The 21,963-nt window shown below is 44.9% G+C and overlaps 1 protein-coding gene across 3 annotated transcripts in view; it reads right to left on the bottom strand.

The window, feature by feature from the left end:
- The window catches only part of Pdilt (protein disulfide isomerase like, testis expressed), a 42,544-nt gene extending 22,932 nt beyond the window's left edge, over window positions 1-19,612 (bottom strand). For 2 of the 3 annotated variants that reach the window (XM_059268023.1, XM_059268043.1), the window contains exons 1-3: window positions 19,363-19,612; window positions 6,181-6,380; window positions 1,793-1,999 (exon numbers count right to left, since the gene is read on the bottom strand). In XM_059268023.1, the coding sequence (XP_059124006.1) occupies window positions 1,793-1,999; window positions 6,181-6,373 (400 nt within the window). In that variant the 5' untranslated portion in view covers window positions 6,374-6,380; window positions 19,363-19,612. The remainder of the gene's footprint in view (window positions 1-1,792; window positions 2,000-6,180; window positions 6,381-19,362) is intronic. The other variant, XM_059268032.1, reaches the window with a different exon arrangement.
- Window positions 19,613-21,963: the final 2,351 nt, after the last annotated feature.

The following is a 21,963-nucleotide window of genomic DNA, read 5'->3' as shown; positions in this document are numbered from 1 at the left end:
CCTGCTTCTCCGCAGTCCTTCCTGAAGCCAACACATCATCAGGGGCCCCTTGCTTAGGTTAGATGGATCTCTATAGTTGAGGATCATTCCTCAGAATTCCTAGCAATCAGATCCCCATCTCTCTCTTGCCATGTCTCCTCACTGGTTTGCACATGCTACCCTCCATTTGGACTGTGGCGCACTGAAGCCCTTACCTGCGCTGTCCTGTAAATTTTCTCTCTGAAGCGCTTTTGCAGCCAGCCTGCCCAGTGTCTCTTCCATGCCCTCTTGTGAGCATCTTGTTAACTGCAATGTGCTTTTTCACTTCTTGCTCCCAGAGTCTCTCTCTCTTCCTAACACTTTGGCTACTGCAGCAATATTCCATCAGGTTTGTTCAAAGCTAAAACCCCTACCTGCTCTCCATCTCCCGGGGTGGACTGGATCCTTTGTTTGACTCATTTAGTTCCTGGGTTTTTCTTGTGCTCACTGCTTAGAAGAAAGCTTCAGAAATGCCAAAGCCTGTAAAAGGCAATGCCCATTTTCTTATTCTGCCATTCAACACATACACCACGGCACCAGTCTATTGGCATGGTAGAGGATGGGCTAGGTTCTTTTGTTACATTTATTGATGAATTAACTATCAAGGGTGTATGCCACAGCTTGCCTGTGGAGGCCAGAGAACAACACTCAGGCATCAGTTGTCCCCTTCCACTATGTGGGTCACAGGGGTTGAACCCAGGTTCTGTCTTGTTGGCAAATGCCTTCACACACCCAGCCACCTCAGCACCCCACTGCTGAGTTTCTTTGGGCTTCACCTGTTTTGTAACATCCAGCAGTGAGTCGGCCCATCCACCTGTCCATGCCCACCTGTTCCATAGCTGTTGGCACTGGAAACTTAGGATCAGCCATGTCTCACACTGAGCTATGCAGTTCTCCAGACAGCTTCAACATCAGGGGAAGCTGTCAGTGAGTGGGCTCGTGAATAGCTGTGTCAGCAAATGAACCAATGAAAGATGGTGTGAGTGAAGGCACTGGATAGACACCCACCTTGACCTTTTGTTCTATCTCCAGGCCCTCTTGCTTGTCTCCGTGTACGTGCATGGGTGTTCTGTAGGCGCCATCTTTTTCTTTTCTCAAATAGGGCCTCTCACTGGCCTAGAACTTATCAAATACGTTAGCCTGGGCGGCTTGCTAGCCCCAGTCGTCTGCCCATTTCCACTTCCCCAGCTCTGGGATTGCAAGAAGGCACCACCAACCTAGCATTTTCCACAGGAGTTCTGGGGAGTCAAACCAGGTCCTCTGCAAGCACTTTACTGCCCAAGCTACGTCCCCTTGCAATCTCCCCTTTGGCCCAGTAGTGCTTTCCTGTCAAGATCCTCTACAGTAGAAGACGGGAGTTAGAGAGAACCTCTGGTCTGATAGTCTAAAACCCGTGTCCCTCCCTAGCTGAGAAGTCGTGGTAGAAACAGGCGAACATTCGCCAAGTCCCATATTCTCCTTCTAGACACGGACCTGAGCTATACTTTTCAGCCCTCTTGCACTTGTGTGGGATCATGGATCAGAATTCCAGGCAGCAGATGGCAAATAGGAGGGGTTTCGCCACTCTGCAGCCACGCACACTACCTGTGGTGAGCTCCTGTCTCTGGATATCCAGAGAAGAGCAGGTGGTGCCAGGTGGCAAGACGGAGCCACAAAGGAAAAGCGTCCGGATCACTAAGAGGCCGTGTGGATCGGCGCCTCCCCCATCCAGCCTTGAACTGCCAAGCAGGCTTTCCATGAGCATGAAGTTAACCTCAACCCCAATCACCATTACCTTTGCAACTGATGGGGTCGGACCTGTTGCCCTCATAAAACAGCTTCAACTCCGGGGCCTGCTTGATGTCAAACTCCCGCTTAAGCTCCGTCTGCACAGTGACGTCCACTTTGCCAAAGCCCAAGCCATTCTTGCCCTTGCCGACGATCTCCGCGGCTTTGCCCAGCTCCTCAGCCAGCTTCCTGGACTGCTTCGAGGATGGATTGTCTGAAAGAACCAGTGTGAAGATAAGACTACAGAGTCCCTCTCCTTCGTACCCCTCTGGTCTTTGTTTGCCCTGGGAGCTCCTGGCTCTTCCTGTGTTCACAGCTAAGGAGTGGGTTTCAGTAATGTGACAGGAGATGAAACAAATGGGTCATAAGATGGAACGATTTGGGAGATGACCAGAATCAAATGAAATTAATTTAGCAGTCAGTTACATGGTGTTTAGTATTTTTCTGAGGGTTTTACAGGTACTAAGTCTATTGTCCCTTTCAGTAATCTTATGATGTAGATGCTATTATGTTATCTCAGTTTTATAGATGGGGAAACTGAGGCGCAACAGAACCACATACCCAAGGCCCTGATAACAGAATGTACTCAAGCAGGCTGCAGAACTCCTGGTTTGTTTGTTTGTTTTTTAAACTCTCACTAGGCATGTAAAAACACTTAGATTAATGCCTGCCACATAAAAAGGACATAGTACGTTTTAATTGTTATTGTTATCAATGGTGTAAATTTTTCTTTGGTTGGAAATTAAGGGCAAGTGATGTGGCTCATTTGCGCCATCTGGTGGAATATTTTGGAACTAAGCAGTCATTGCACCCCCTCCTGCTGTGACTGGGCACTCTCTCAGACAAAGGTGGGCGAGGTGTGAGGAGCAGGTGGGTAGGTTACACTGTATGCTCACTCCCCTCTCTGACCCAGCCACCTTGGGAAGGGGTAGCTAAAGAGACCCCGATACTCTGTTAAAGTGTCTGATATTCTGGAATCCTTGGTTGTTCACAAAGCTGGGTAGTGAAGTAAGGTAGGTAGGGCTTCTTACTGAAAACAGCCTCGGAGACCTGACTTTGGCCATGGGGATGGGCTATTCTAGCTGGAGTGGGAGGAGCCGAAATAGCAAACCTCCTAATGACATTGCCAGGTTTCAGGTCCTTGCTGCCACACGTCCTAGCCTGGTACGCTGTCAGGGCTGGGGGAAATGGGTTCTCTGTTAAGCCAGATTGTTTTATCCTTTCCAAACCTCTTGTCCATCTGGAGCACTTGGAGAGAGTGCAGGTCACCTCCCGGCTGTGGGCAAGGCCACATCTGACAGATATGCTTCATAAAGCTCAGCCAGGGAAGCTGGGCCGGAGGACAGCTGGTGCTGGTTCAGTTGCCAGTCACTGGCTCAGCAGTGGAACCTGAGTGTGAGTGATCATTCTCATTAAAGTCCCCACACGTGGGTGGGAAGCGAAGACTTTCTGCCTCCCTCACAGATCGATGCTTCTCCCATCTGCTTCATCACCATCACCACCTTCAGTACACCTCTCCATCACCAGGAGCAAGCTCTGGCCTCTTTGTTAGTCACTCTGCTCTGTGGCTTCTCCCAGCTTCTCTGAGGACCTGGCCATACTGGGCTCATGGTTGCTGAGTTTATGAATGCATATGCTCAGACAAGAGAAGCATTGGGATGGTTGTCAATGGTGGAGCATTTAGAGATTCTATACACATCCCAAGAGTTCTGGGGTGTCCGAAATAAAGGTAAGGGAGACCGTGTTGCTACAGCCATAGACCTCTCACACTTCTGTCGCATCCCACCCCCTCTTTTCTCCATAGCACTTTTAGCCACAAGACACACCACATAATTCACTTCTGGATGTGCTTAGCATTTCTCTCTCCTCTCCTGCCTGTGAGTTCCAGGAAGGCCATGTAGTTTACCACTCATTCCTCAGTACTGAGAATACATCTGGGGCATACCAAGCACTCCATAAATACTTATGAATAAGTAAGTATGTCTTCTGAAGATCAGTGTACTGGTGTAGGATGGGTTGAGCAGCAGTTTGGGTGGAAGACTGGGTTTTTTAATTCATACCAACTGTGTGACTCTAGGCAAATTATCTAACCTTTTTGAGACTTGTTTCACGAGTGAGACAGGAACCATGGTACTGAGTTCAATATTTGCAATGCAGGTGTTTGATAAATGTCCATTAAAATCAACACTGCCGTAGCTAAAAACATCATCCCCATCAGCATCTCCATCACAACCACCATCATCATCTATTATCACTATTTCCACCACCATCATCATCATGATCTTTATCATCATTACCATCATCTCCATGATCATCATCTTCGTCTTCATCAGCATCACTATCTCTATAATTATCTTTATTCTGTATAAGTTATGCTTTTGCAGCTATAACTAAAAGCACTCTGACCAAAAGCAACTTGGGAGAAAAACTACTTGCCTTATACTTCTGGGTCATAATCCATCATTGAGGGGAGTCAGAGCAGGAACTGAAACAGGAACCAAATCATAAACCATGGAGAAATGCTGCTTAGAAGCTTGCCAAGCACCACCTGTCCAAGGAATGGCGATACATTCCACAGTAGTTTGAACCCTCCTGTATCAAGTAATAGTTAATACAGTACCTTAGAGCCAGCCCCACAGACCAACATGACCTAAGCAGTTTCTCAACTGAAGCTTCTCCTTTCAGATGACTCTAGGCTAAGTCAAGTTGGCAATCAAAGCTAACCTGGACAATTATTACCATTGCCATTATTATATCTATCATCATCACCATCTCTATTATTACCTCCATCATCACCAATTATCATCATTATCCCAATCCTAATGACCATCTTCATCATGATCACTATCTATACCTACTGTAATCCCAAGACAGATTCTTGCCACCTTTGCTTTAGGGACAAGTGGCAAATGGCCCTAATGACAGCTACTAATCTTTTCTTGGTCACTTTCTACCAAAAATAGCCTTTCCTTCTCTCTTTGACTCATTCAAGTTAATTGTCACAGTGAAAATGAGGATACAAAGAAAATATCATTCATTCATTCACTTGACATGTGTGGAGACCTACTATGTTCCAACAGTGTCAGATCCAGGGATCAAGACACGGTAAGGTTTGTGCCCCGACCCCATGGAGCATGCAAGTTTAGAAATGCTTTTCATATAATGTGACAAATGCACCTAGAAGGAAGCCTAAGAAGACTGGGAAAGATTCCTACCCAGTCTAAATTGGGGGGAAAAGCCTCCTCACAGGAAACTTAAACTCACAGTCCAAGTGCAAGAGTGAAGGAGGGATGCTACAGAGCAAAGTGCATGAGGAAAACCTAGAGATGTGAGCCAGAATAGTCCATTCTGATGACTAGAGCTGCATTCCAGAAACCAGTCTCTCTGAATGCTTTACAGAGAACAAATTGGAAAGAGCATGGAATCCATGGAGGAGCCTACCTCAGGTCTCAGGTGTGGAATTGTGAGAATGGAACAGAGGCAGTGACGGAGGGTGTGGAGAGAGCTGGGGACCACAGAGTTTGAGATGAAGAACCCATAGGATACGGAGATACATTCTATATGAGGCTACATCAAATTTGGGGATGACGAGGTTTCTGACTTTGGCATTGGGTGCTTGATGGTGTCGTCAGTGCACACAGGATGTTAGAAGAAACAGATGGTCAGAACCAAATCCCCAAAACTGAAGTTTGTTTTAGATGCAGGCAGCATTTGAGACCTGAGAAAGAAAGGTCTCGCCGAGCATTGACCTTGAGTTCTGGAGTCATCAGAAGGATGAGAGAACAGCTAAAAGGAGTTGAGAGTCACTGAGATGTCCCCTGAAAACTCTCCTGTATAAAAAGCCCCTTTACCTTTTAGGAAAACATTTATAATCCTTCCCCAAGATGATTTTCCCAGAGGCCACTTTAGAAGGCTTACCAGATTTCAAAAATTCATTTTGAATTCAATTGTGTATTGACAAAATCAATGATGGAAACGTAATGAGTTTCATTTAGAGTCTCCTTTCGGTGACAAAAATCTCTGCTGGTGTGAAGGGAAGTATTCAAATACTTTGTATTGTTCATATTGGTTGCTATCAGAGTAATTAAAAATATAAAAGCAGGAGCTAAGGGTGTAGCTCAGTGGTAGAAGGTGAGAGAGAGAGAGAGAGAGAGAGAGAGAGAGAGAGAGAGAGAGAGAGAGAGAGAGAGAGAGATGAACTTGGCCTTCCACTGAGATAAAAACATCTATGAGTGAACAGAACTTTGCATTCTTATGGGGACAGGCCTTTCCCCAGCTGTGAGTGCCAACAGTATTTTTGTGTTTTTCTATGCATTTGATACTATATAGAACTCCTGTGGTACCCAACATCAATGAGACTAGCATCACCCTTCATTGTCAGAGCCGGATACTCACGGAAAATCACCATTAGGAAACGGGTCTCATTCAGTGTCTGAGTCAGGCCTGCAGGAGTCAGCACCATTAAGTTATGATCCTCTAGGATGTGCACAGGCCGGGAAATGTTGATGCTGGTATCTATCCCCGGTGAGCCAAGGACCTCAGAGAGGCACACAGCCACCATCAGCAGTAGTGTCCAGAGCAGTTCCATGGCTGGCCTGCAGGGGGTAGTGGAGGACACAGAGCCCTTCTTAAACCTGTATCTGCACCCTTCCTTCTGCCTGTGGGGAAAGGGGAAGGAGCAGGGCTCATAGCACTCTGCAATGCACACAGCTTGGTAGCAGTCCTACAGCAAAAAACAGGTTGTCTGGCCAACCTCAACCCCTGGGCACTGACTGCATAAGGGAAGTAAGAACAGCCCCCACTCACCAAGGCCAGGAATCAAAGAGGCTGTTGCAGCCCACTGTTTTCCCAGCCACTTGGTGAGAACTTGGCAGAGATGAGTCCCACTCCAGAACCCCAAAGTGAGCCTCTGACTGGTCCCCTCCCACAGCCCCCTTGACAGATACTGATGCTGCTCCTTGCTCTTCCAGCTCTGCCCAGCCCACTGCCTTTAATATACACTGTATTTGACCTTTGAAATATTCTCAAGAGTACAGACTGGACTACATAGTGAGTTCCAGGCCAGCCTGTGCTACATGGTGTGATACTGTCTCAAACAAACAGCAACAACACAAACTGTCAAATAAAAAATAAAGATCTACCCTATGATCCCTCTGAGGAGAAAACTGCTCATTGGTAATGAATCCCCACTAATGTTGAAAATGCCTGTTGCATATTTTTAAACAAACACAATCAGATTATACATATTGTTGAGTGTTCAATGCTCTTTTCTTTTTATTAATTTTTTCATTTATTTTATATACCAACCACAGTTCTGTTTCCTCCCCCCAACTCCCATTTACCCCCCATCCACTCCTCCTCTGTCTCCCTTCAGAAAGGACAGGCCTCCCATGGGAGTCAACAAAGCATAGCATATCAAGCTGAGGCAGAACAAAGCCCTTCCCCTGCATCAAGTCTGGGTGAGGCTTCCCATCATGAGGAATTGGTTCCAAAAAGCCAACTCAAGTGCCAGGGATAAGTCCTAATCCCACTGCCAGGGGTCCCACAAACAGACCAAGCTACACAACTGTCACCCACATGGAGAGGGCTTAGGTCGATCCCATGCAGGTTCCCTAGCTGTCCGTTTAGAGTCCGTGAGCTCCCATGAGCTCAAGTCAGCTGTCTCTGTGGGTTTCCCTGTCATGACCTTGAACCCCCTGGCTCACACAATTTCTCTTCCCTCTCCTCAACAGGGCTTCTGGAGCTCCACTCAATGCTTGGCTGTGGATCTCTCCATCTGCTTCCATCAGTTACTGGATGAAGGCTCTCTGATGACAGTTAGGGTAGTCACCAATCTGATTACAGGAAAAACCCTCTCCACTGTTGCTAGGAGTCTTAGCTAGGGTTATCCCCATAGATTCCTGGGAGTTTCTGTGATACCAGGTTTCTCCCTAACCCCAAAATGCAGCCCCCATCAAGACATCTCTTTCATTACTTCTCCCCCTCTATCCCATTCTTAACCCACCCAACCTGATCCCTCATGTTCCCATTCTCCCCACACCCACCCACCCCCAGTTTATCCCGGAGATCTCTTCTATTTCCCCTTCCCAGGGAAATCCATGCATCCCTCTTTAGGCCCTCCTTGTTACCTCTCTAGGGCAGTGGATGGTAGCCTGGCTGTTCTTTATTTTACAGATAATATCCACTTATGAATGAGTACATACCATGTTCGTCTTTCTGGGTCTGGATTACCTCACTCAGGATGATTTTTTTCTAGCTCTATTTATTTGCCTGCAAATTTCATGATGTCATTGCTTTTTTTTTTTTAAACCACTGAGTAATACTCCATTGTGTAAATGTATCAATTTTCTTTATCCATTCTTTGGTTAAGGAACATCTAGGTTGTTTCCAGGTTCTGACTGTTACGAATAAATGTTGCTATGAACATAGTTGAGCAAGTGTTCTTGTGGTATGTTTGATCATTCTTTGGACATATGCTCAAGATTGGTATGACTGGATCTTGAGGTAGATTGATTCCCAATTTTCTGAGAAGCCACCATATCAATTATTGATTTCCAAAGTGATTGTACAAGTTTGCACCCCAGTGGAGGAGTGTTCCCATTACTCCATATCCTCTCCAACATAGGCTGTCATTAGCTTTTTTTATCTTAGCTGTTCTGACAGGTGTAAGATGGATATCTCAGAGTCGTTTTGATTTGCATTTCTCTGATAGCTAAGGATGTTGAACAATTCTTTACGTGTATCTTGGCCATTTGAGATTTTTCTGTTGAGAATTCTCTGTTTAGATCTGTGCCTGTAGTGGGTAGCCATTCCAGCTTTGATCTGGAAGTTCCAACCCTCAATGAGGCTTCGGTAACTGTCATGCCTACAAGGCAGGGCCGAGAGAGGACCCTGAAGACCCAAGATCCGGATGTGCTGACTCTCTTGGTTCCTAGACCCTGGATGCTGGAGGTAGACCGAGCAGAGTTCTCCAGAGAACACTGCCGGACTGCACTACACCTTTCCCAGACCCTGTAGCCTGTCCCTTCACTTTAATGTGCACTGTATTTGACCTTTGAAATGTTCTCAAGAGTACAGACTGAACTACATAGTGAGTTCCAGGCCAGCCTGTGCTACATGGTGTGATACTGTCTCAAACAAAATACCCCACAAAATAAACCTCCCCTTTTAACTACGTGGAGTGGCCTTAATAATTTCACCAATATGTACCCTATTTTTTAATTGGGTTATTTGGTATTTTGATGTCTGGTTTCTTGAGTTCTTTATATATTTTGGAGATCAGCCTTTTGTCAGATGTGGGGTTGGTGTAGATCTTTTCCCATTCTGTAGGCTGTCGTTTTGTCTTATTGACAGTGTCCTTTGCCTTACAGAAGCTTTTCAGTTTCAGGAGGTCCCACTTATTAGTTGTTGATCTCAGTGTTATATTTAGGAAGTTGTCTCCTGTGCCAATGAATTCAAGGCTACTTCCTACTCTCTCTTCTATCAGGTTCAGTGTAACTGGGTTTATGTTGAGGTCTTTAATACACTTGGATTTGAGTTTTGTGCATGGTGATAAATATGGATCTATTTGCATTCTTCTACATGCCGACATCCAGTTATGCCAGAACCATTTGTTAAAGATGCTTTCTTCTTTCCATTGTATAATTTTGGCTTCTTTAACAAAAATCAGGTGTTCATAGGTATGTGGATTTAAGTCAGGGTCTTTGATTCAATTCCGTTGATCATTCTGTCTGTTTTTATGCCAATAACAGGCTGTTTTTATTACTATAGCTCTATAGCAGAGTTGAAGTCAGGGATGGTAATACCTCCTGAAGTTCCTTTATTAAACAGGATTGTTTTAGTTATGCAGGGTTTTTTGTTTTTCCCTATGATGTTGAGTCAGTCAGTACTCAACTCTTCTGAGGTCTGTGAAGAATTGTGTTGGAATTTTGACTGGTATTACATTGAATCTGTAGATTGCTTTTGATAAGATTGATATTTTTACTATGTTAATCCTACTAATCCATGTCAATGCTCTTTTCTTAACCCTGGATCCTCTGGAAAATTTAAAGGACATGACTAATACCCCACCTCAGCCAAACTCAGATTAATTCAAAATGACTCAGGATGGGAGTGGTCTTAGTTATAGTTATTGCTATGATGAAACACCATGACCAAAAGCAGGCTGGGGAGGGAAGTGTTTATTTGACTTACACTTCCATATCACTGTTCATCATCAAAGGAAGTCAGGACAGGAACTCAAATGTGGCATGACCCTAGAGGCAGGAGCTGATACAAAGGTCATGGAGTGGTGCTGCTTACTGACCTGCTCTCCATGTCTTTCTCAGTCTTTCTTATAGAATCCAGGACCACCAGACCAGGGTGGCCCCACTCACAATGGGCTGGAGCCTCCCCTATCAGTCACTAGTTAAGAAAATGCCCTACAGGCCTGACTATAGCCCAATCTTATTGAGGTATTTTCTCACTTAAGACTCCTCCTCTTCAGTAACTCTAGCTTGTTTCAAGTTATCATAAAACTAGCTAGCCCAGGACCCAAATGTTTATGTACTTCAAAGGTTCCCAGATGGCTCTTCACTTGTTGTTGTTGTTGTTTTAGCTCTTTACTTGGGAAATTTTGAACACATACAAACTAGGGAAAATGGCACTATGTGTCCTCAAGACACTCATTCCTAAGGTTCATAGCACCACAAATTATTCCATTGATAGTCTTATAAACTCTCTGCTGAGTTACTGTGAAGCTCATCTCTTAGGCATTCAATATATCACCTATAAATATTTCAGTGGGAATTTATAAGTGATAAGGATTTTTTAAAAGTACCATTATCATGTTTAATGAAATAATAACATCTTTGTTTCATCAACTATCTAGGCAGTGTACAAATTTTCTGGATAATCTTCATGAATTTTTGTATGTGTATTGTGTGTGTGTAGTATTATACATATATGTGTGAATGTGTGAGTGGGTGCAAGCTATCATTTGTATGTGAAGGTCAGAGACACAACCTCAGGTGTCATTCCTCACTTTCTACCTTGCTTAAGGCAAGTACTCTATCTGCTTCCAAAGCCCCAGGTCTACATCATGGAGAACAGACCTAACTAGCTGGTAAGACAAGCTCACTATCTTAGCCAGTGTCCTATTGGTGTGAAGAGACACCATGACCATGCCAACTCTTATAAAGGAAAACATTTAATTGGGACAGGCTTACAGGTTCAGAGGTTTAAGTTCATTATCATCATAGTGGGGAGCAAGATGTAGGCAAACATGGTGTTGGAGAAGTAGCTGAGAATTCTGCATCTTGATCCACAGGCAGCAGGAAGAGAAAGCCTCTGTGCCTGGCTTGAGCTTCTGAAATCTCAAATCCCCTCCCCTCCCCCAGTAACACACTTTCTACAGCAAGACCACACTTCCTAATCCTTTCAAATAGTTCCACTCCTTGATAACTAAGCATTCAAATACATGAGTCTATGGAAGCCATTCTTATTCAACTACCACATTCTACTCCCTGGCCTTCATAGGCTTGTAGCTATCATAATGTAAAAGTATGTTCAGTCCAACTCCAAAAGTCTCCATGGTTGATAACAGTCTCAAAACTATTTAAAAGTCCAAAGTTCAAAGTCTCTTCTGAGACTCATGACAATCTCTTAACTGTAACCTCTTGTAAAATCAAAATCAAAAAAAGCAGATCACAAACTTCCAACATAAAATGGCACAAAATATACAATACCATTCCAAAAGGGTGGAAAAAGAGTACAGTGAGGAAATACTGGACCAAAATAAAACCAAAAACCAGCTGGGCAAATTCCCAACTCTGCATCTCCATGTCTGATATGAAAGAGCTCTTCAGATTTCCAGCTCCTTTCAGCATTGTTGATTGCAATACATGTCTCTCTTGGGCTGGTTCCACTCACTGTTAGTAGCTCTTCATGGAAGGTATTGAACAGCTCTGGCATTTCTAACATCTTGGGGTATCTAACACAATCCAGGCTTCACCTTCACAGCTTCACACAATGGCCTCTCTGAGCCTCCATGCAGGGATACCCCTGACACATGCCTAGCCTCAGTGGCTTTCCTTAGTCTCAGAGAAAGGTTCCATAATGCCTTTCCTCTATCCTTGACTCTAAAGCCAGAACCACGTGGCCATAACTGTCAAGTTCTGCTGTTTGATGGGGCTAGAACTTGGCCCCCTCATTCAAATATTTTCATCAACTTTCTGAATCCAGTGGTTTCTTTCACTGCTTAAGCTTTTCTGTAATTCCTTTTCACAAGTTGGAAGCTTAGCTGGATGGGGTCTTGCCCTGAAGTCACCACTCCCTTTGTTCCATTTATTAATCTGTTTATCTCCTAGAACACAGGACTTAGCTGCATTACACTACCTGATGTTCCTTTTCTCCTCAAACTGTACATTTTGTATTTTTTTCTTTCTCAGCTTACTCCTTTTCATTATAGATCTGCAAAAGACTGACCAGTAATAACCAAGTGATAAAGTCAACACTTAGCTATCTTAAAATCTCCTCTTACAGTGCCATTAATCCAAAACTCTTCAATTTAGCCTCAGGCAGATTTTATGGACAAGGGCAGAAAGCAGCTGCATTCTTTACCAAAAATATCACAAGAACAGTCTCTAGGCCATTTACTAATATTCTTCTCCTCTGAAACTTCTTGAGTTGGTCCCCCATACTCCATATCACCCTCAGAAACACTGTCTTCCGTGCTCCTACTAGGATGGCCCATTAAGCCCCACTTAACACATTCAATTGCTTTCCTAATCTAAAGTCCCAACAAGCAGCATGATTAGGCCTGCTACAACAATACCTCAGTCCCTGGTACCAACTTCTATTTTAGTTGGGACTTTTATTACTGTGAAGAGACACTATGACCACTGTAACTCTTATAAAGGAAAGCATTTAATTGGGGCTTGCTTACAGTTTTAGAAGTTTAGTCTATTATCATCATGGAAGGGAGCTTGGCAGCACACAGGCAGACATGGTGCTGGAGAAGTTGAGAGTTCTATATCTCAATCCACAGCCAGCAGGAAGAGAGAGGGCCACTAGGTCTGGCTTGGTCTTTTGAAATTTTTGAAAGCCCACCCCCAGTGACACACTTCCTCCATCAAGGCCACACCTACTAATCCTTTCAAATAGTGCCACTCTCTGGTGACTAAGCATTCAAATCTATGAGCCTATGTGGGTCATTCTTATTCAAACCACCACACTCACCATCATCAGCCTTCACCATGTCAACCTTGCTGTCTCATTCAGTCATTCCCTGTCTTACTTAGGGCTTCTGTAGCTGTTAAGAGACACCATGACCATGCCAACTATTATAAAGGAAAACATTTAATTGGGGATGGTTTACAATTCAGAGATTTAGTCCATTGTCATCATGGTGGGAAGTGTGGTGGCACTGAGGCAGACCTGGTGCTGGAGAGGTAGCTGAGGGTTCTACATCTGGACCCATAGGCAGTAGGAAGAAAGAGTAACACTGAACCTGGCTTGAACATTTGAAACTCAAAATCCACCCCCAGTGTCACACTTCCCACAAGACCACACCTACTTTAACAAAGCCATACCTCCTATTAGTGCCACTCCCTATGAGCCTATGGGGACCATTTTTATTCAGACTACCACATTCATTCACTCATTTGTGTTAGAATTCCTAACCACTCCCCTAGCTACATGACCACTCATGCGCTGTCCAGTAGCCAGGCAAGATGCTTCGTCATTCTAGGGCCCTATGTCCTATATAATCCATGTGCTGCGTGATCACATAATCTGTGTGAAGCATGGTCACATAATCTATGTGCATGCATGGCATAGCTACATAAGCCCATATGCACATGTGTGGGGGGAACCTATAAAAGCGGGTTCTACCTATTCCTTCCCTCTCTTCCTGCACAGTCATCCCATAGGCCTATACACACCCCTTCTATTCCCTTCCCTTAATAAACTCTTATAGTGGGTTTTGCTGTGTCTCATGGCTTCTCTCACATGGTAAAAAGTGCTGCTTAATAAATAATACTGGTGCTGAGACAAAGTGGACCCTCCCAGCACCCTGCATCCAGGACCCTGTACCAGGGTTTGTTCTACCTACAACTGCCTACTTTTCCATTTGCCTGGCCACCAAAACACTTTGCACAACACTGGCTGCTTTGATTGGTGAGTTTTACCTTTACCAGCCAGCATAAACAGTTCCCTGGACCTGTAGGAACAACCATAGATCATCTGGCATCCTTCTGGTGTCTTGGGAATAGGGAAACCCCCATCTACAGCTCTCATCGGCTACAGTTAGCCCCCATCACAGGCTTAAATCTCTAGCCATTTCCCACGAATGTGGTCTGAGATATCATTCTCACTGCCAGACCTTCATCCTCAGGCTGCATATACCCTGGCCCTCATTCTCTCACTTGCCGAAGCTTTGAATGACTTGTGCCAATCGCCGATCCTCGATTGATCTCAGGGATGCCTGAGATTATAGCCCTTAGATTATGTTTGTTTTTTTATTTCTATTTTTAATTTTTTTTTCTTTGCTGCAGCCACGGGAAATAAGGCTTCCAATCCTATTAGTCCCACCTCTCCTCTGGGACGTCTTCTAGAAACTCAAGCCTCTCAGCTTAATGCCTTACTTAAAAACCTCTAAGCTTGTCTGCCTGTGCACTAAAAAAAAAATGGCCTAAATATCCCTTAGATAACAATAAAAAATGGCCACCTAATGGCTCACTGCACTCCAGTATTTTACAGAAATTATCTAACTTCTGCCAGCAAATGGGCCAATGGAAAGAGTTACCTTACATCCAAGCTTTTTTTTTTAACCTCAGCTCTAAACCCTCTTTTCTTGATTCCTTCCCTCCTTCCCACATGCTCCTAGCTATGTGTCCTGAACTTGAGGAATCTCTGACTACTGCTCTGGACCCTGCCAATAAACCTCCACCTATCTGACCTCCCAATCCTGTTCCTCAGACAGCTGCCCTATGCATCAGCTCCTCCTCTACCCTCCTCCTCCTCTCTGATATCAGGCTGCTCCAACCACCCAACTCTGGCTCCAATCCTTGCTCCTCCTGTCACTCATTCTCAAGCTGCTAAGAAACCTGATTCCAGCCATGCCGATCTGGCAACCATTCTCCCTTTGTGAGAGGTGGCCAGGGTGGATGGACTGGTTAAGGTTCATGTCCCTTTCTCTCTCTCAGAAATTTCTCAGAAAAAAAAAAAAAGAAAACGACTGGGCTCTTATACCTCTAATTCTGCTTCCTTTATTAAACAATTCTAAATGTATTACTCAATCTTTTAGCCTCATCTTTCATGATATATATAGGATACTTTCTAATAACCTACTTCCTGAGGATTGCAGATGAGTTTGGGAGCAGGCTAGGATACATGCAGACGAGGTTCATCAAACTAATGCTGCCCAACCACCTGGGGCCGAGATGGTTCCCAATCAGGACCCACATTGGGATTAGCTAGTGATAGGTTTATAACCTGCTTCCTGGGGTCATTTGTAAGGCTGCCCTCAAACCAGTAAACTAAGAAAAGCTAAAAAACAAATTCAAGATAAAGAAGAAAATCCGTCTCATTTTTTAGAATGGCTTACAAAGGCTCTCTTACAATATACTAGTCTAGATCCTGAAAGCGCAGAGGGCAGACAGCTCCTAATGACCCACTTTGTCTTGCAAAGCTCCCCCAACATTAGGGCTAAACTTAAGCATTAGGAGAGAAGGTCTCTGACTCCACAGGTAGAAGTCTTAGCAACGGCATTTAAGATGTATGGTGGGCGAGATGAGAAAGCCTGTAAACAGAACTACCAAATTCTGGCACACCCTATCTGACCAGCCACCTGAAGGCCTCCAGGTCCCTGTTTTAAATTTGGTAGAGAAGGCCACTGGGCTCGTGCCTGCCCTGCCCAATGTGGGCCACCATCTGGGCCTTGTCCAAAGTGCCACCAAGAGGGACAGTGGTCAGCTGACTGCCCCCAAGCACGTAGTGGCATGGGGACATCAATTGAAGACCACTCTCCAGCTGATCTCCTAGGCTTGGTGATGGATGAGGATTGAAGGTGCTCAGTTCCCAGCCCAACCAGTAATCTCTCACAGGGAACCGAGGATAGCCATTACAGTATCAGGGTGATCTATTTCCTTCCTTTTGGACACCTGAGCCACTTACTCAATCCTCAGGGGGTTTTATAGTCCCATCCCTCCTTCTTGTCTCCCTATTGTCAGGGTAGAGAGACAGCCTTACCCACCTCACCAGACCTCACCACTTAATTGTATTTTCATGGGTATCCCTCTCACCCACACATTTTTAGTTGTGCCAACTGGCCCTGTGCCCCTAATGGGAAGAGGTTTTCTAGCTAAGGTAGGACTTTTATTTCACTTGCGCCTTCTGTTTGCCTTACCCCAGACTCATCAGCAGCACCTCTCCTCCTCCTCCTAGCCACCCAGCCCACTACTAACATTCCATTTCCCTTGCCAGCCTCTCAGGTGGACCCCAAAGTCTGGGACACCCAGAACCCTTCTATTGGTAGGCTCCATCCCCCTATTATTATCCAGTTGTAGGACCCTACCAGGTATATTACCCAAGCTCAGTACTCTCTCTCCCTCCAGAGCCTTAGGGGACTTTAGCCTATTATTTCTGACCTTCTCAGAAAAAAAAGCTACTTCACCCAACCTCTTTGCCTTTTAACACCCCCATATTTTCAGATAAAAAGCCTAATTGATAATAATAATAATAATAATAATAATAATAATAATAATAAAATTAAAAACATGTTTCAGGTCTCTCTCTCTCTCTCTCTCTCTCTCTCTCTCTCTCTCTCTCTCTCTCTCTCTGTGTCTGTCTCCCTGTCTCTGTCTCTTTCTCTCTCATACTAACCAATAAAATTCTGATAGCAGAGTACTAAACATTATAATATCATGGCTACCAGCTCAAGATTTTAAATTCCCTATGGCTGTTTCTGAATATGTTTAAAAATTCTTCTGAGCTCCAGAGCCAGCTTGAATCTACCTGAACAGGTCAGATCCACTTCAGGTAAGTATAATTCAAACTTTCCTGGTCCTGGGACCCCCTCCCTCTCTCTGGGACTCCTCTGGGACCCTCCCAGGGTAAATTTTTTTCTAAACTTACCTCTTCTGCCTTTCTAGCACCTTGTCAGACCCAGTCAGATCCAAGTGGTGATGGGCAATTCCACAGGGTCCGAAGCAGCAGAAAGTGATGGATGATTCCCAAAGCAGCAGAGGACAACCAATTGGCTCTCAGGAAGTCCAGCTACCTCAAAAGCCCCCTTCCCTACCCACAAAAGTTAACCAACACCCATCGAGCCAGCTGGTAGCAGTTTCAGGAGACACAGCATCCCCATTCCTGCTCACCCACCATATTTTATAAAAAAAAATTAAGAGTCTGGAATGTTAGAATTCCTAGCCACTCCTCCAGCTACATGACTGTGCATGTGCTGTCCAGTAGCCAGGCAAGATGCTTAGTCATCCTAGGGCCTTACGTCCTATGTAATCCATGTGCTGCGAGATCATGTGATCTGCGCATAGTGTGGTCACATAATCTATGTGCATGTGTGGCATAGCTACATAAGCCCATATGCGCATGTGCAGGGGAACCTATAAAAGCAGGTTCCACCTATTCCTTCCCTCTCTTCCTACATGGTCATTCCATAGGCCTATGCACACCCCTTCTATTCCCTTTCCTTAATAAACTCTTATAGTGGGTTTTGTTGTGCCTCGTGGCTTCTCTTGCATGGTAAACAGCGCCGCTTAATAAATAACATTGTGCAACTCAATAAATAACAATTAGTTCACTCACTAAGTATTTTTGAGGTCATGACGCATGCGGCCTTCCCTTCTAAGCACAGAAGACACAGAAGTGAACAGAACAGACTAGAGTCTTTGTGTTCTGCTGGGAAACAAGCAGATAAAACAAAGAGGAGGAGGCTGAGAAGGGTAGGAAAGATTGAAAAATGATGGAGGAAGGGGACAGTTCAGCATTTAAAGCAGGGTGATGGTAGAAACCTTTGTTCAGGGAACACGCGGCTAAAGCAAACAAATAAATGAACTGTTTGCACTCTCTAGGAGTGGAGAAGTCCCTATTCCAAGCCATCACTTCCAGCCCTCTTGCTCTCTCTATTGAGAGTCCCTTGAAACCCAAGCTTCCTCTACATCATCTCTGGAAGATCCTCAACCTCTGCACCCATGCTGGCACTGTGCCCCCAGTTATCCTCTGCCTGTGCCTTGCCCATTCGTTTACCTGGGTGTGGACCTCATTCTTTCTGTACCTGCCTGTTTCTGTGGCTGGCATCCTTTGTGGGCCCTGCTGGAGCCCTCTCACCTAAATGCCTCTCACCTGCTCGGTCCTAAAAATTCCAAGCTCAGATTCAATGTCAGTCCCCACTTTAGGGGAAAGTGACTGGAATGGGAACCTCCTTGATAAGAATAGCTGACACTAAAGGGGTGTTCCCAAGTAGCCTTTTTGTGGGATTTTGTCCATCAGGATTCCACCAAGACCCCCATATTCCAACCACCATGGGCTCTTATCCAGACCATATGATGCTTGATGGTCTTCTATGTTTTGTAGTCTTCAATCCCCGACACACATACAGTAGGTCAAAGACCTCCATTTTTAGTATGAACTAGACCAAGTTGCTTCTCTTTATGGAAAGATTCCTGTGATCTGCCAATATAAATCATCCAAAACGTGTGTTATTCTGTTGGATCCAGTGCTTCTAGACCTTGTCCTTAATGCCCTGTGACCTTGGTCCCTTCCCCACTCCACTCTGGGACTTTGCCTCTGCCTACAACTTGTCTATCTCACCTCTTGAGAGTCTTAGGATCCTTTGGATTCCTACATAGAATCCCCCTGCTGAGAGTACTCACTCATGGGCACCAGGAGCCACCCAGCTCACATACCAGCTATCAGGTGATGAGGCTTCCAAGGCCACTTGGTCTCATTCACCTCCACCTGTAGCACTCTGCCCTCCTAGTCACCAGTGTTTGTTTCATATTTCAGTTTGCTTTTGTTTGCTTGGGTACTGCCTGTTTCATTTTTGAACTTTCTTTTTAAAGACATGGTCACACTAAGTAGCTGAGGCTGGTCTGGAACTCACTTCGTAGCCCAGACTAATTAGATATTCCTGATCTTCTCACCTTCTCAACTTCCCAAGTGCTGAGATTTGAGATAATACACCACTGCATCTGGATCTTTAAAGTTGTTAAATATAAATGAATAGAATTGTTAGAAGCTGTTTCCCCACCTCCTAGAACCATGCCTGGACCTGTTTTGATGCTCAGTGACAGGTGAGTGATTGGATGGCCTCATTTAATCCCCACAACGAAGTCCATGGCCTATTTGAGTGAGTTTTCAATTACCACTGCACAGTACAGTTTGCTGGAGGAGTTTCTCACAAATACTAATGCTTGAGTCCAAACCCAGCAGGTTCTGATTTAATAGGTCTGGGGTAGGGTTATGCAGAGCCTATAAAGCCATTGCACTGACCCTAATGTGTAGCCATCTTAAATATAAGATACGCTCGACAGAAGGAAGGTCACCTGTCAATCAAAGTGGTCTTATTCCACAAGTTCATACCTGCAAGGAGCTGGATTACTCTCTGGCTGTTGGGCTATAGGGCCACGTTGAGCGGGGGCAGTCAGCTCTGTGGCACTTCAGAGGGGTTATGGGAGTCTGAAGAGCAGGCCTTACGCTTCCCCTTGTGATGAGAGCAGGACCTGTCTACTGATGGGTGTTCCCGAGAAATCCAGGGGCAGAAATGAAGTTCCTACTTGAGCACATGGAGGCCACAGCTGCCTCTGAAGCAGTGTTCTGAGTTCTGGGGTTCTAGAGGGCCAGGCTGGGGGGCTGGAGGAGAATGGGCCATTGTTGAGTAAGAGGGGCCTGGCATAGCAGCCCTGCTGAAAGAATGTACCCATGGTCACCAGGGACAAGAGTTTCTTTGGGGCCAAAAGCCCAACTGGCTGTAGGGTGTGGAGTGCCTATGAATAGGAGTTTGAGTCCCTGCACCATCCTAAGCAGTGTGACCTTAAACACGTTGTTTACTCTTTCTGAGGCTTGGTTTCTTCTACCGTTCAATGATGTGGAATTCACTAGATATGGGAAGGGTTAAACAAGCTGATAGGTGCAAAATGAGCAGCTGAGTGTACTGAAGGCAGTAAGCACCCTCTTCCATCTCCACCACTACCTGCCTCTCAGTCCTCCCCTCTGCTCTCCTCCCCTCCCCTCTCCTTCTAAAGTGCTGGGGATCAAACCTAGGGCTTTTCACATACTTAGCAAGTACTCTACCTCTTATTTTACCACTGAGCCACACCCCAGGCCTTCTTAGTGCCTTTCCTTGACTGTCCTCCAGACACATCAACCCCCTCCTTCTTCCTCAAATATGATACCCATTGTCCTACCTCAGGGCCTTTGCACTTGCGTTCTCCTTGGTCAGGAAGCTCTTTACCCAAGAATACTCAAGACTCATTCTCTTGGCTTCTTCGAGTCAAGTGAAGTGTCACTTTGCCAATTAGCCCTTTCCAATCACTTTGTATAAAATGATGATAGCCTCACCCCCATCTCGGGCATTCATCACCTCCTAAATTACATGCATTTCCTTTGCCTAGCATATGCTAGACACCCAGTAAATATCTGTTAAATAAAAGCTATTTGTATTATTAGTATGACATGATTATGGCCAGAGTTTTCAGCCTTAGATGCCCTAGCTCTTATCAAATACTGACAGAAATAGAGATACTGAAATTATCTCACCTGAAGATAGCTCACTTGTCATATACCTGAGCATGAAGATCATATCTCTAGAAATTGCTGCAAATTCAGGCATGAGTTTATTGCCTAGGGCCAGTAAAGATTCTGTGGCCAAGTTAGATAAGGAAAAAAAGAAGCTACTCTTGTGGAAGTGGGCCAGGTTGACTTGACCAACAAATGAGACATGGGAGGATGGCACCATTAATGCTAGATACCCTGTGTGAGGGCCAGCATTTTCTCTAGGAGAAACCCTCGTCCCCGTCCCCTTCTAGTGTTAAGGAAGATGCTCTGAGGTTCCCCTGTGCTGGGGTTTGGGGACTTCACCAGATTAGATTTTATTCTAGAAACAAAAGCAAAACACACCTTTTCATACCTATAATGTCAGATATCAATTTGTACCTATTCCTCATGGAAAGCCCCAGCACATATCTGGCAGTGAAAAAATATTGAATGAATCTTGCTTTTAACACTTCTAGACTCATCGAATAATCATGAACTCCCCCAAATGTCCTAGTGCAGTTGTCTATGGGAGTGCAGAGGATCCCAAACCCACATCCGCATGGAATTCATGTGTGAAGGGGATAAACACAGTGAATTAACTAAAAATATACAGTGTTAGAAAAGTGGTCTACCCTAGAAAGGAAAAGCTAGCAAGGATGGTAGTCAAAGGAGGTGTGGGGAAGGATGGCTGAAGGAGACAGTTCTAGTCTGAGGGAGAGCCTTGTGGCATTCCAAGTAAGACCTTGACAAGCAAGGTTTAAAAAAAAGAAAGAAAGAAAAAGAAAAGAAAAGTGATTCTCAACCTGTGGGTCGTGACCCCCTTGCGGTCTCATATCAGCTATCCTGCATATCAGATATTTACATTCATAGCATTTGTAACAGTAGCACAATTAAAGTTATGAAGTAGCAATGGATGTAATTTTATGGCTGGGGTCACCACAACACAAGGAGCTAGAAAATTAGGAAGGTTGAGTACCACCAATGCAGCAGGAATAGTTGGGCAGGAAGACATAGGCATGCAGGAACCTTCACAGTGGGAAGTCGGGGACACAAATGAATCTGGGAGCCTCTCAATCAGGTTCTGGTAACAGCTACACTATCTGCATTTCAGTGGCTGGGGATCAGGACAGGAATGGCTGGGGATCAGGACAGGAATGGCTGGGGATCAGGACAGGAATGGCTGGGCATCAGGACAGGAATGGCTGGGCATCAGGACAGGAATGGCTGGGCATCAGGATGGGTTCTGCTGCTGTTCTCAAAGAAACAACCCGCTGTGCACCCATGTCACAACTTTGGCTTTGATCCTTGTAGAAACAGAGACCCTTAGAAGGCTTTTTATCTAATTTCAACAGCTTTATTAGATAAACCCAAGTCTCTTCTTCTTTTTTTTTTTCAGCAAATTTATGTAATTGTGCTGCCCTGGCTCCC

Source organism: Peromyscus eremicus, chromosome 1 (assembly GCF_949786415.1).
Source record: "Peromyscus eremicus chromosome 1, PerEre_H2_v1, whole genome shotgun sequence".
Lineage (NCBI taxonomy): Eukaryota > Metazoa > Chordata > Mammalia > Rodentia > Cricetidae > Peromyscus > Peromyscus eremicus.
This window is presented reverse-complemented; position numbering and strand designations above follow the sequence as displayed.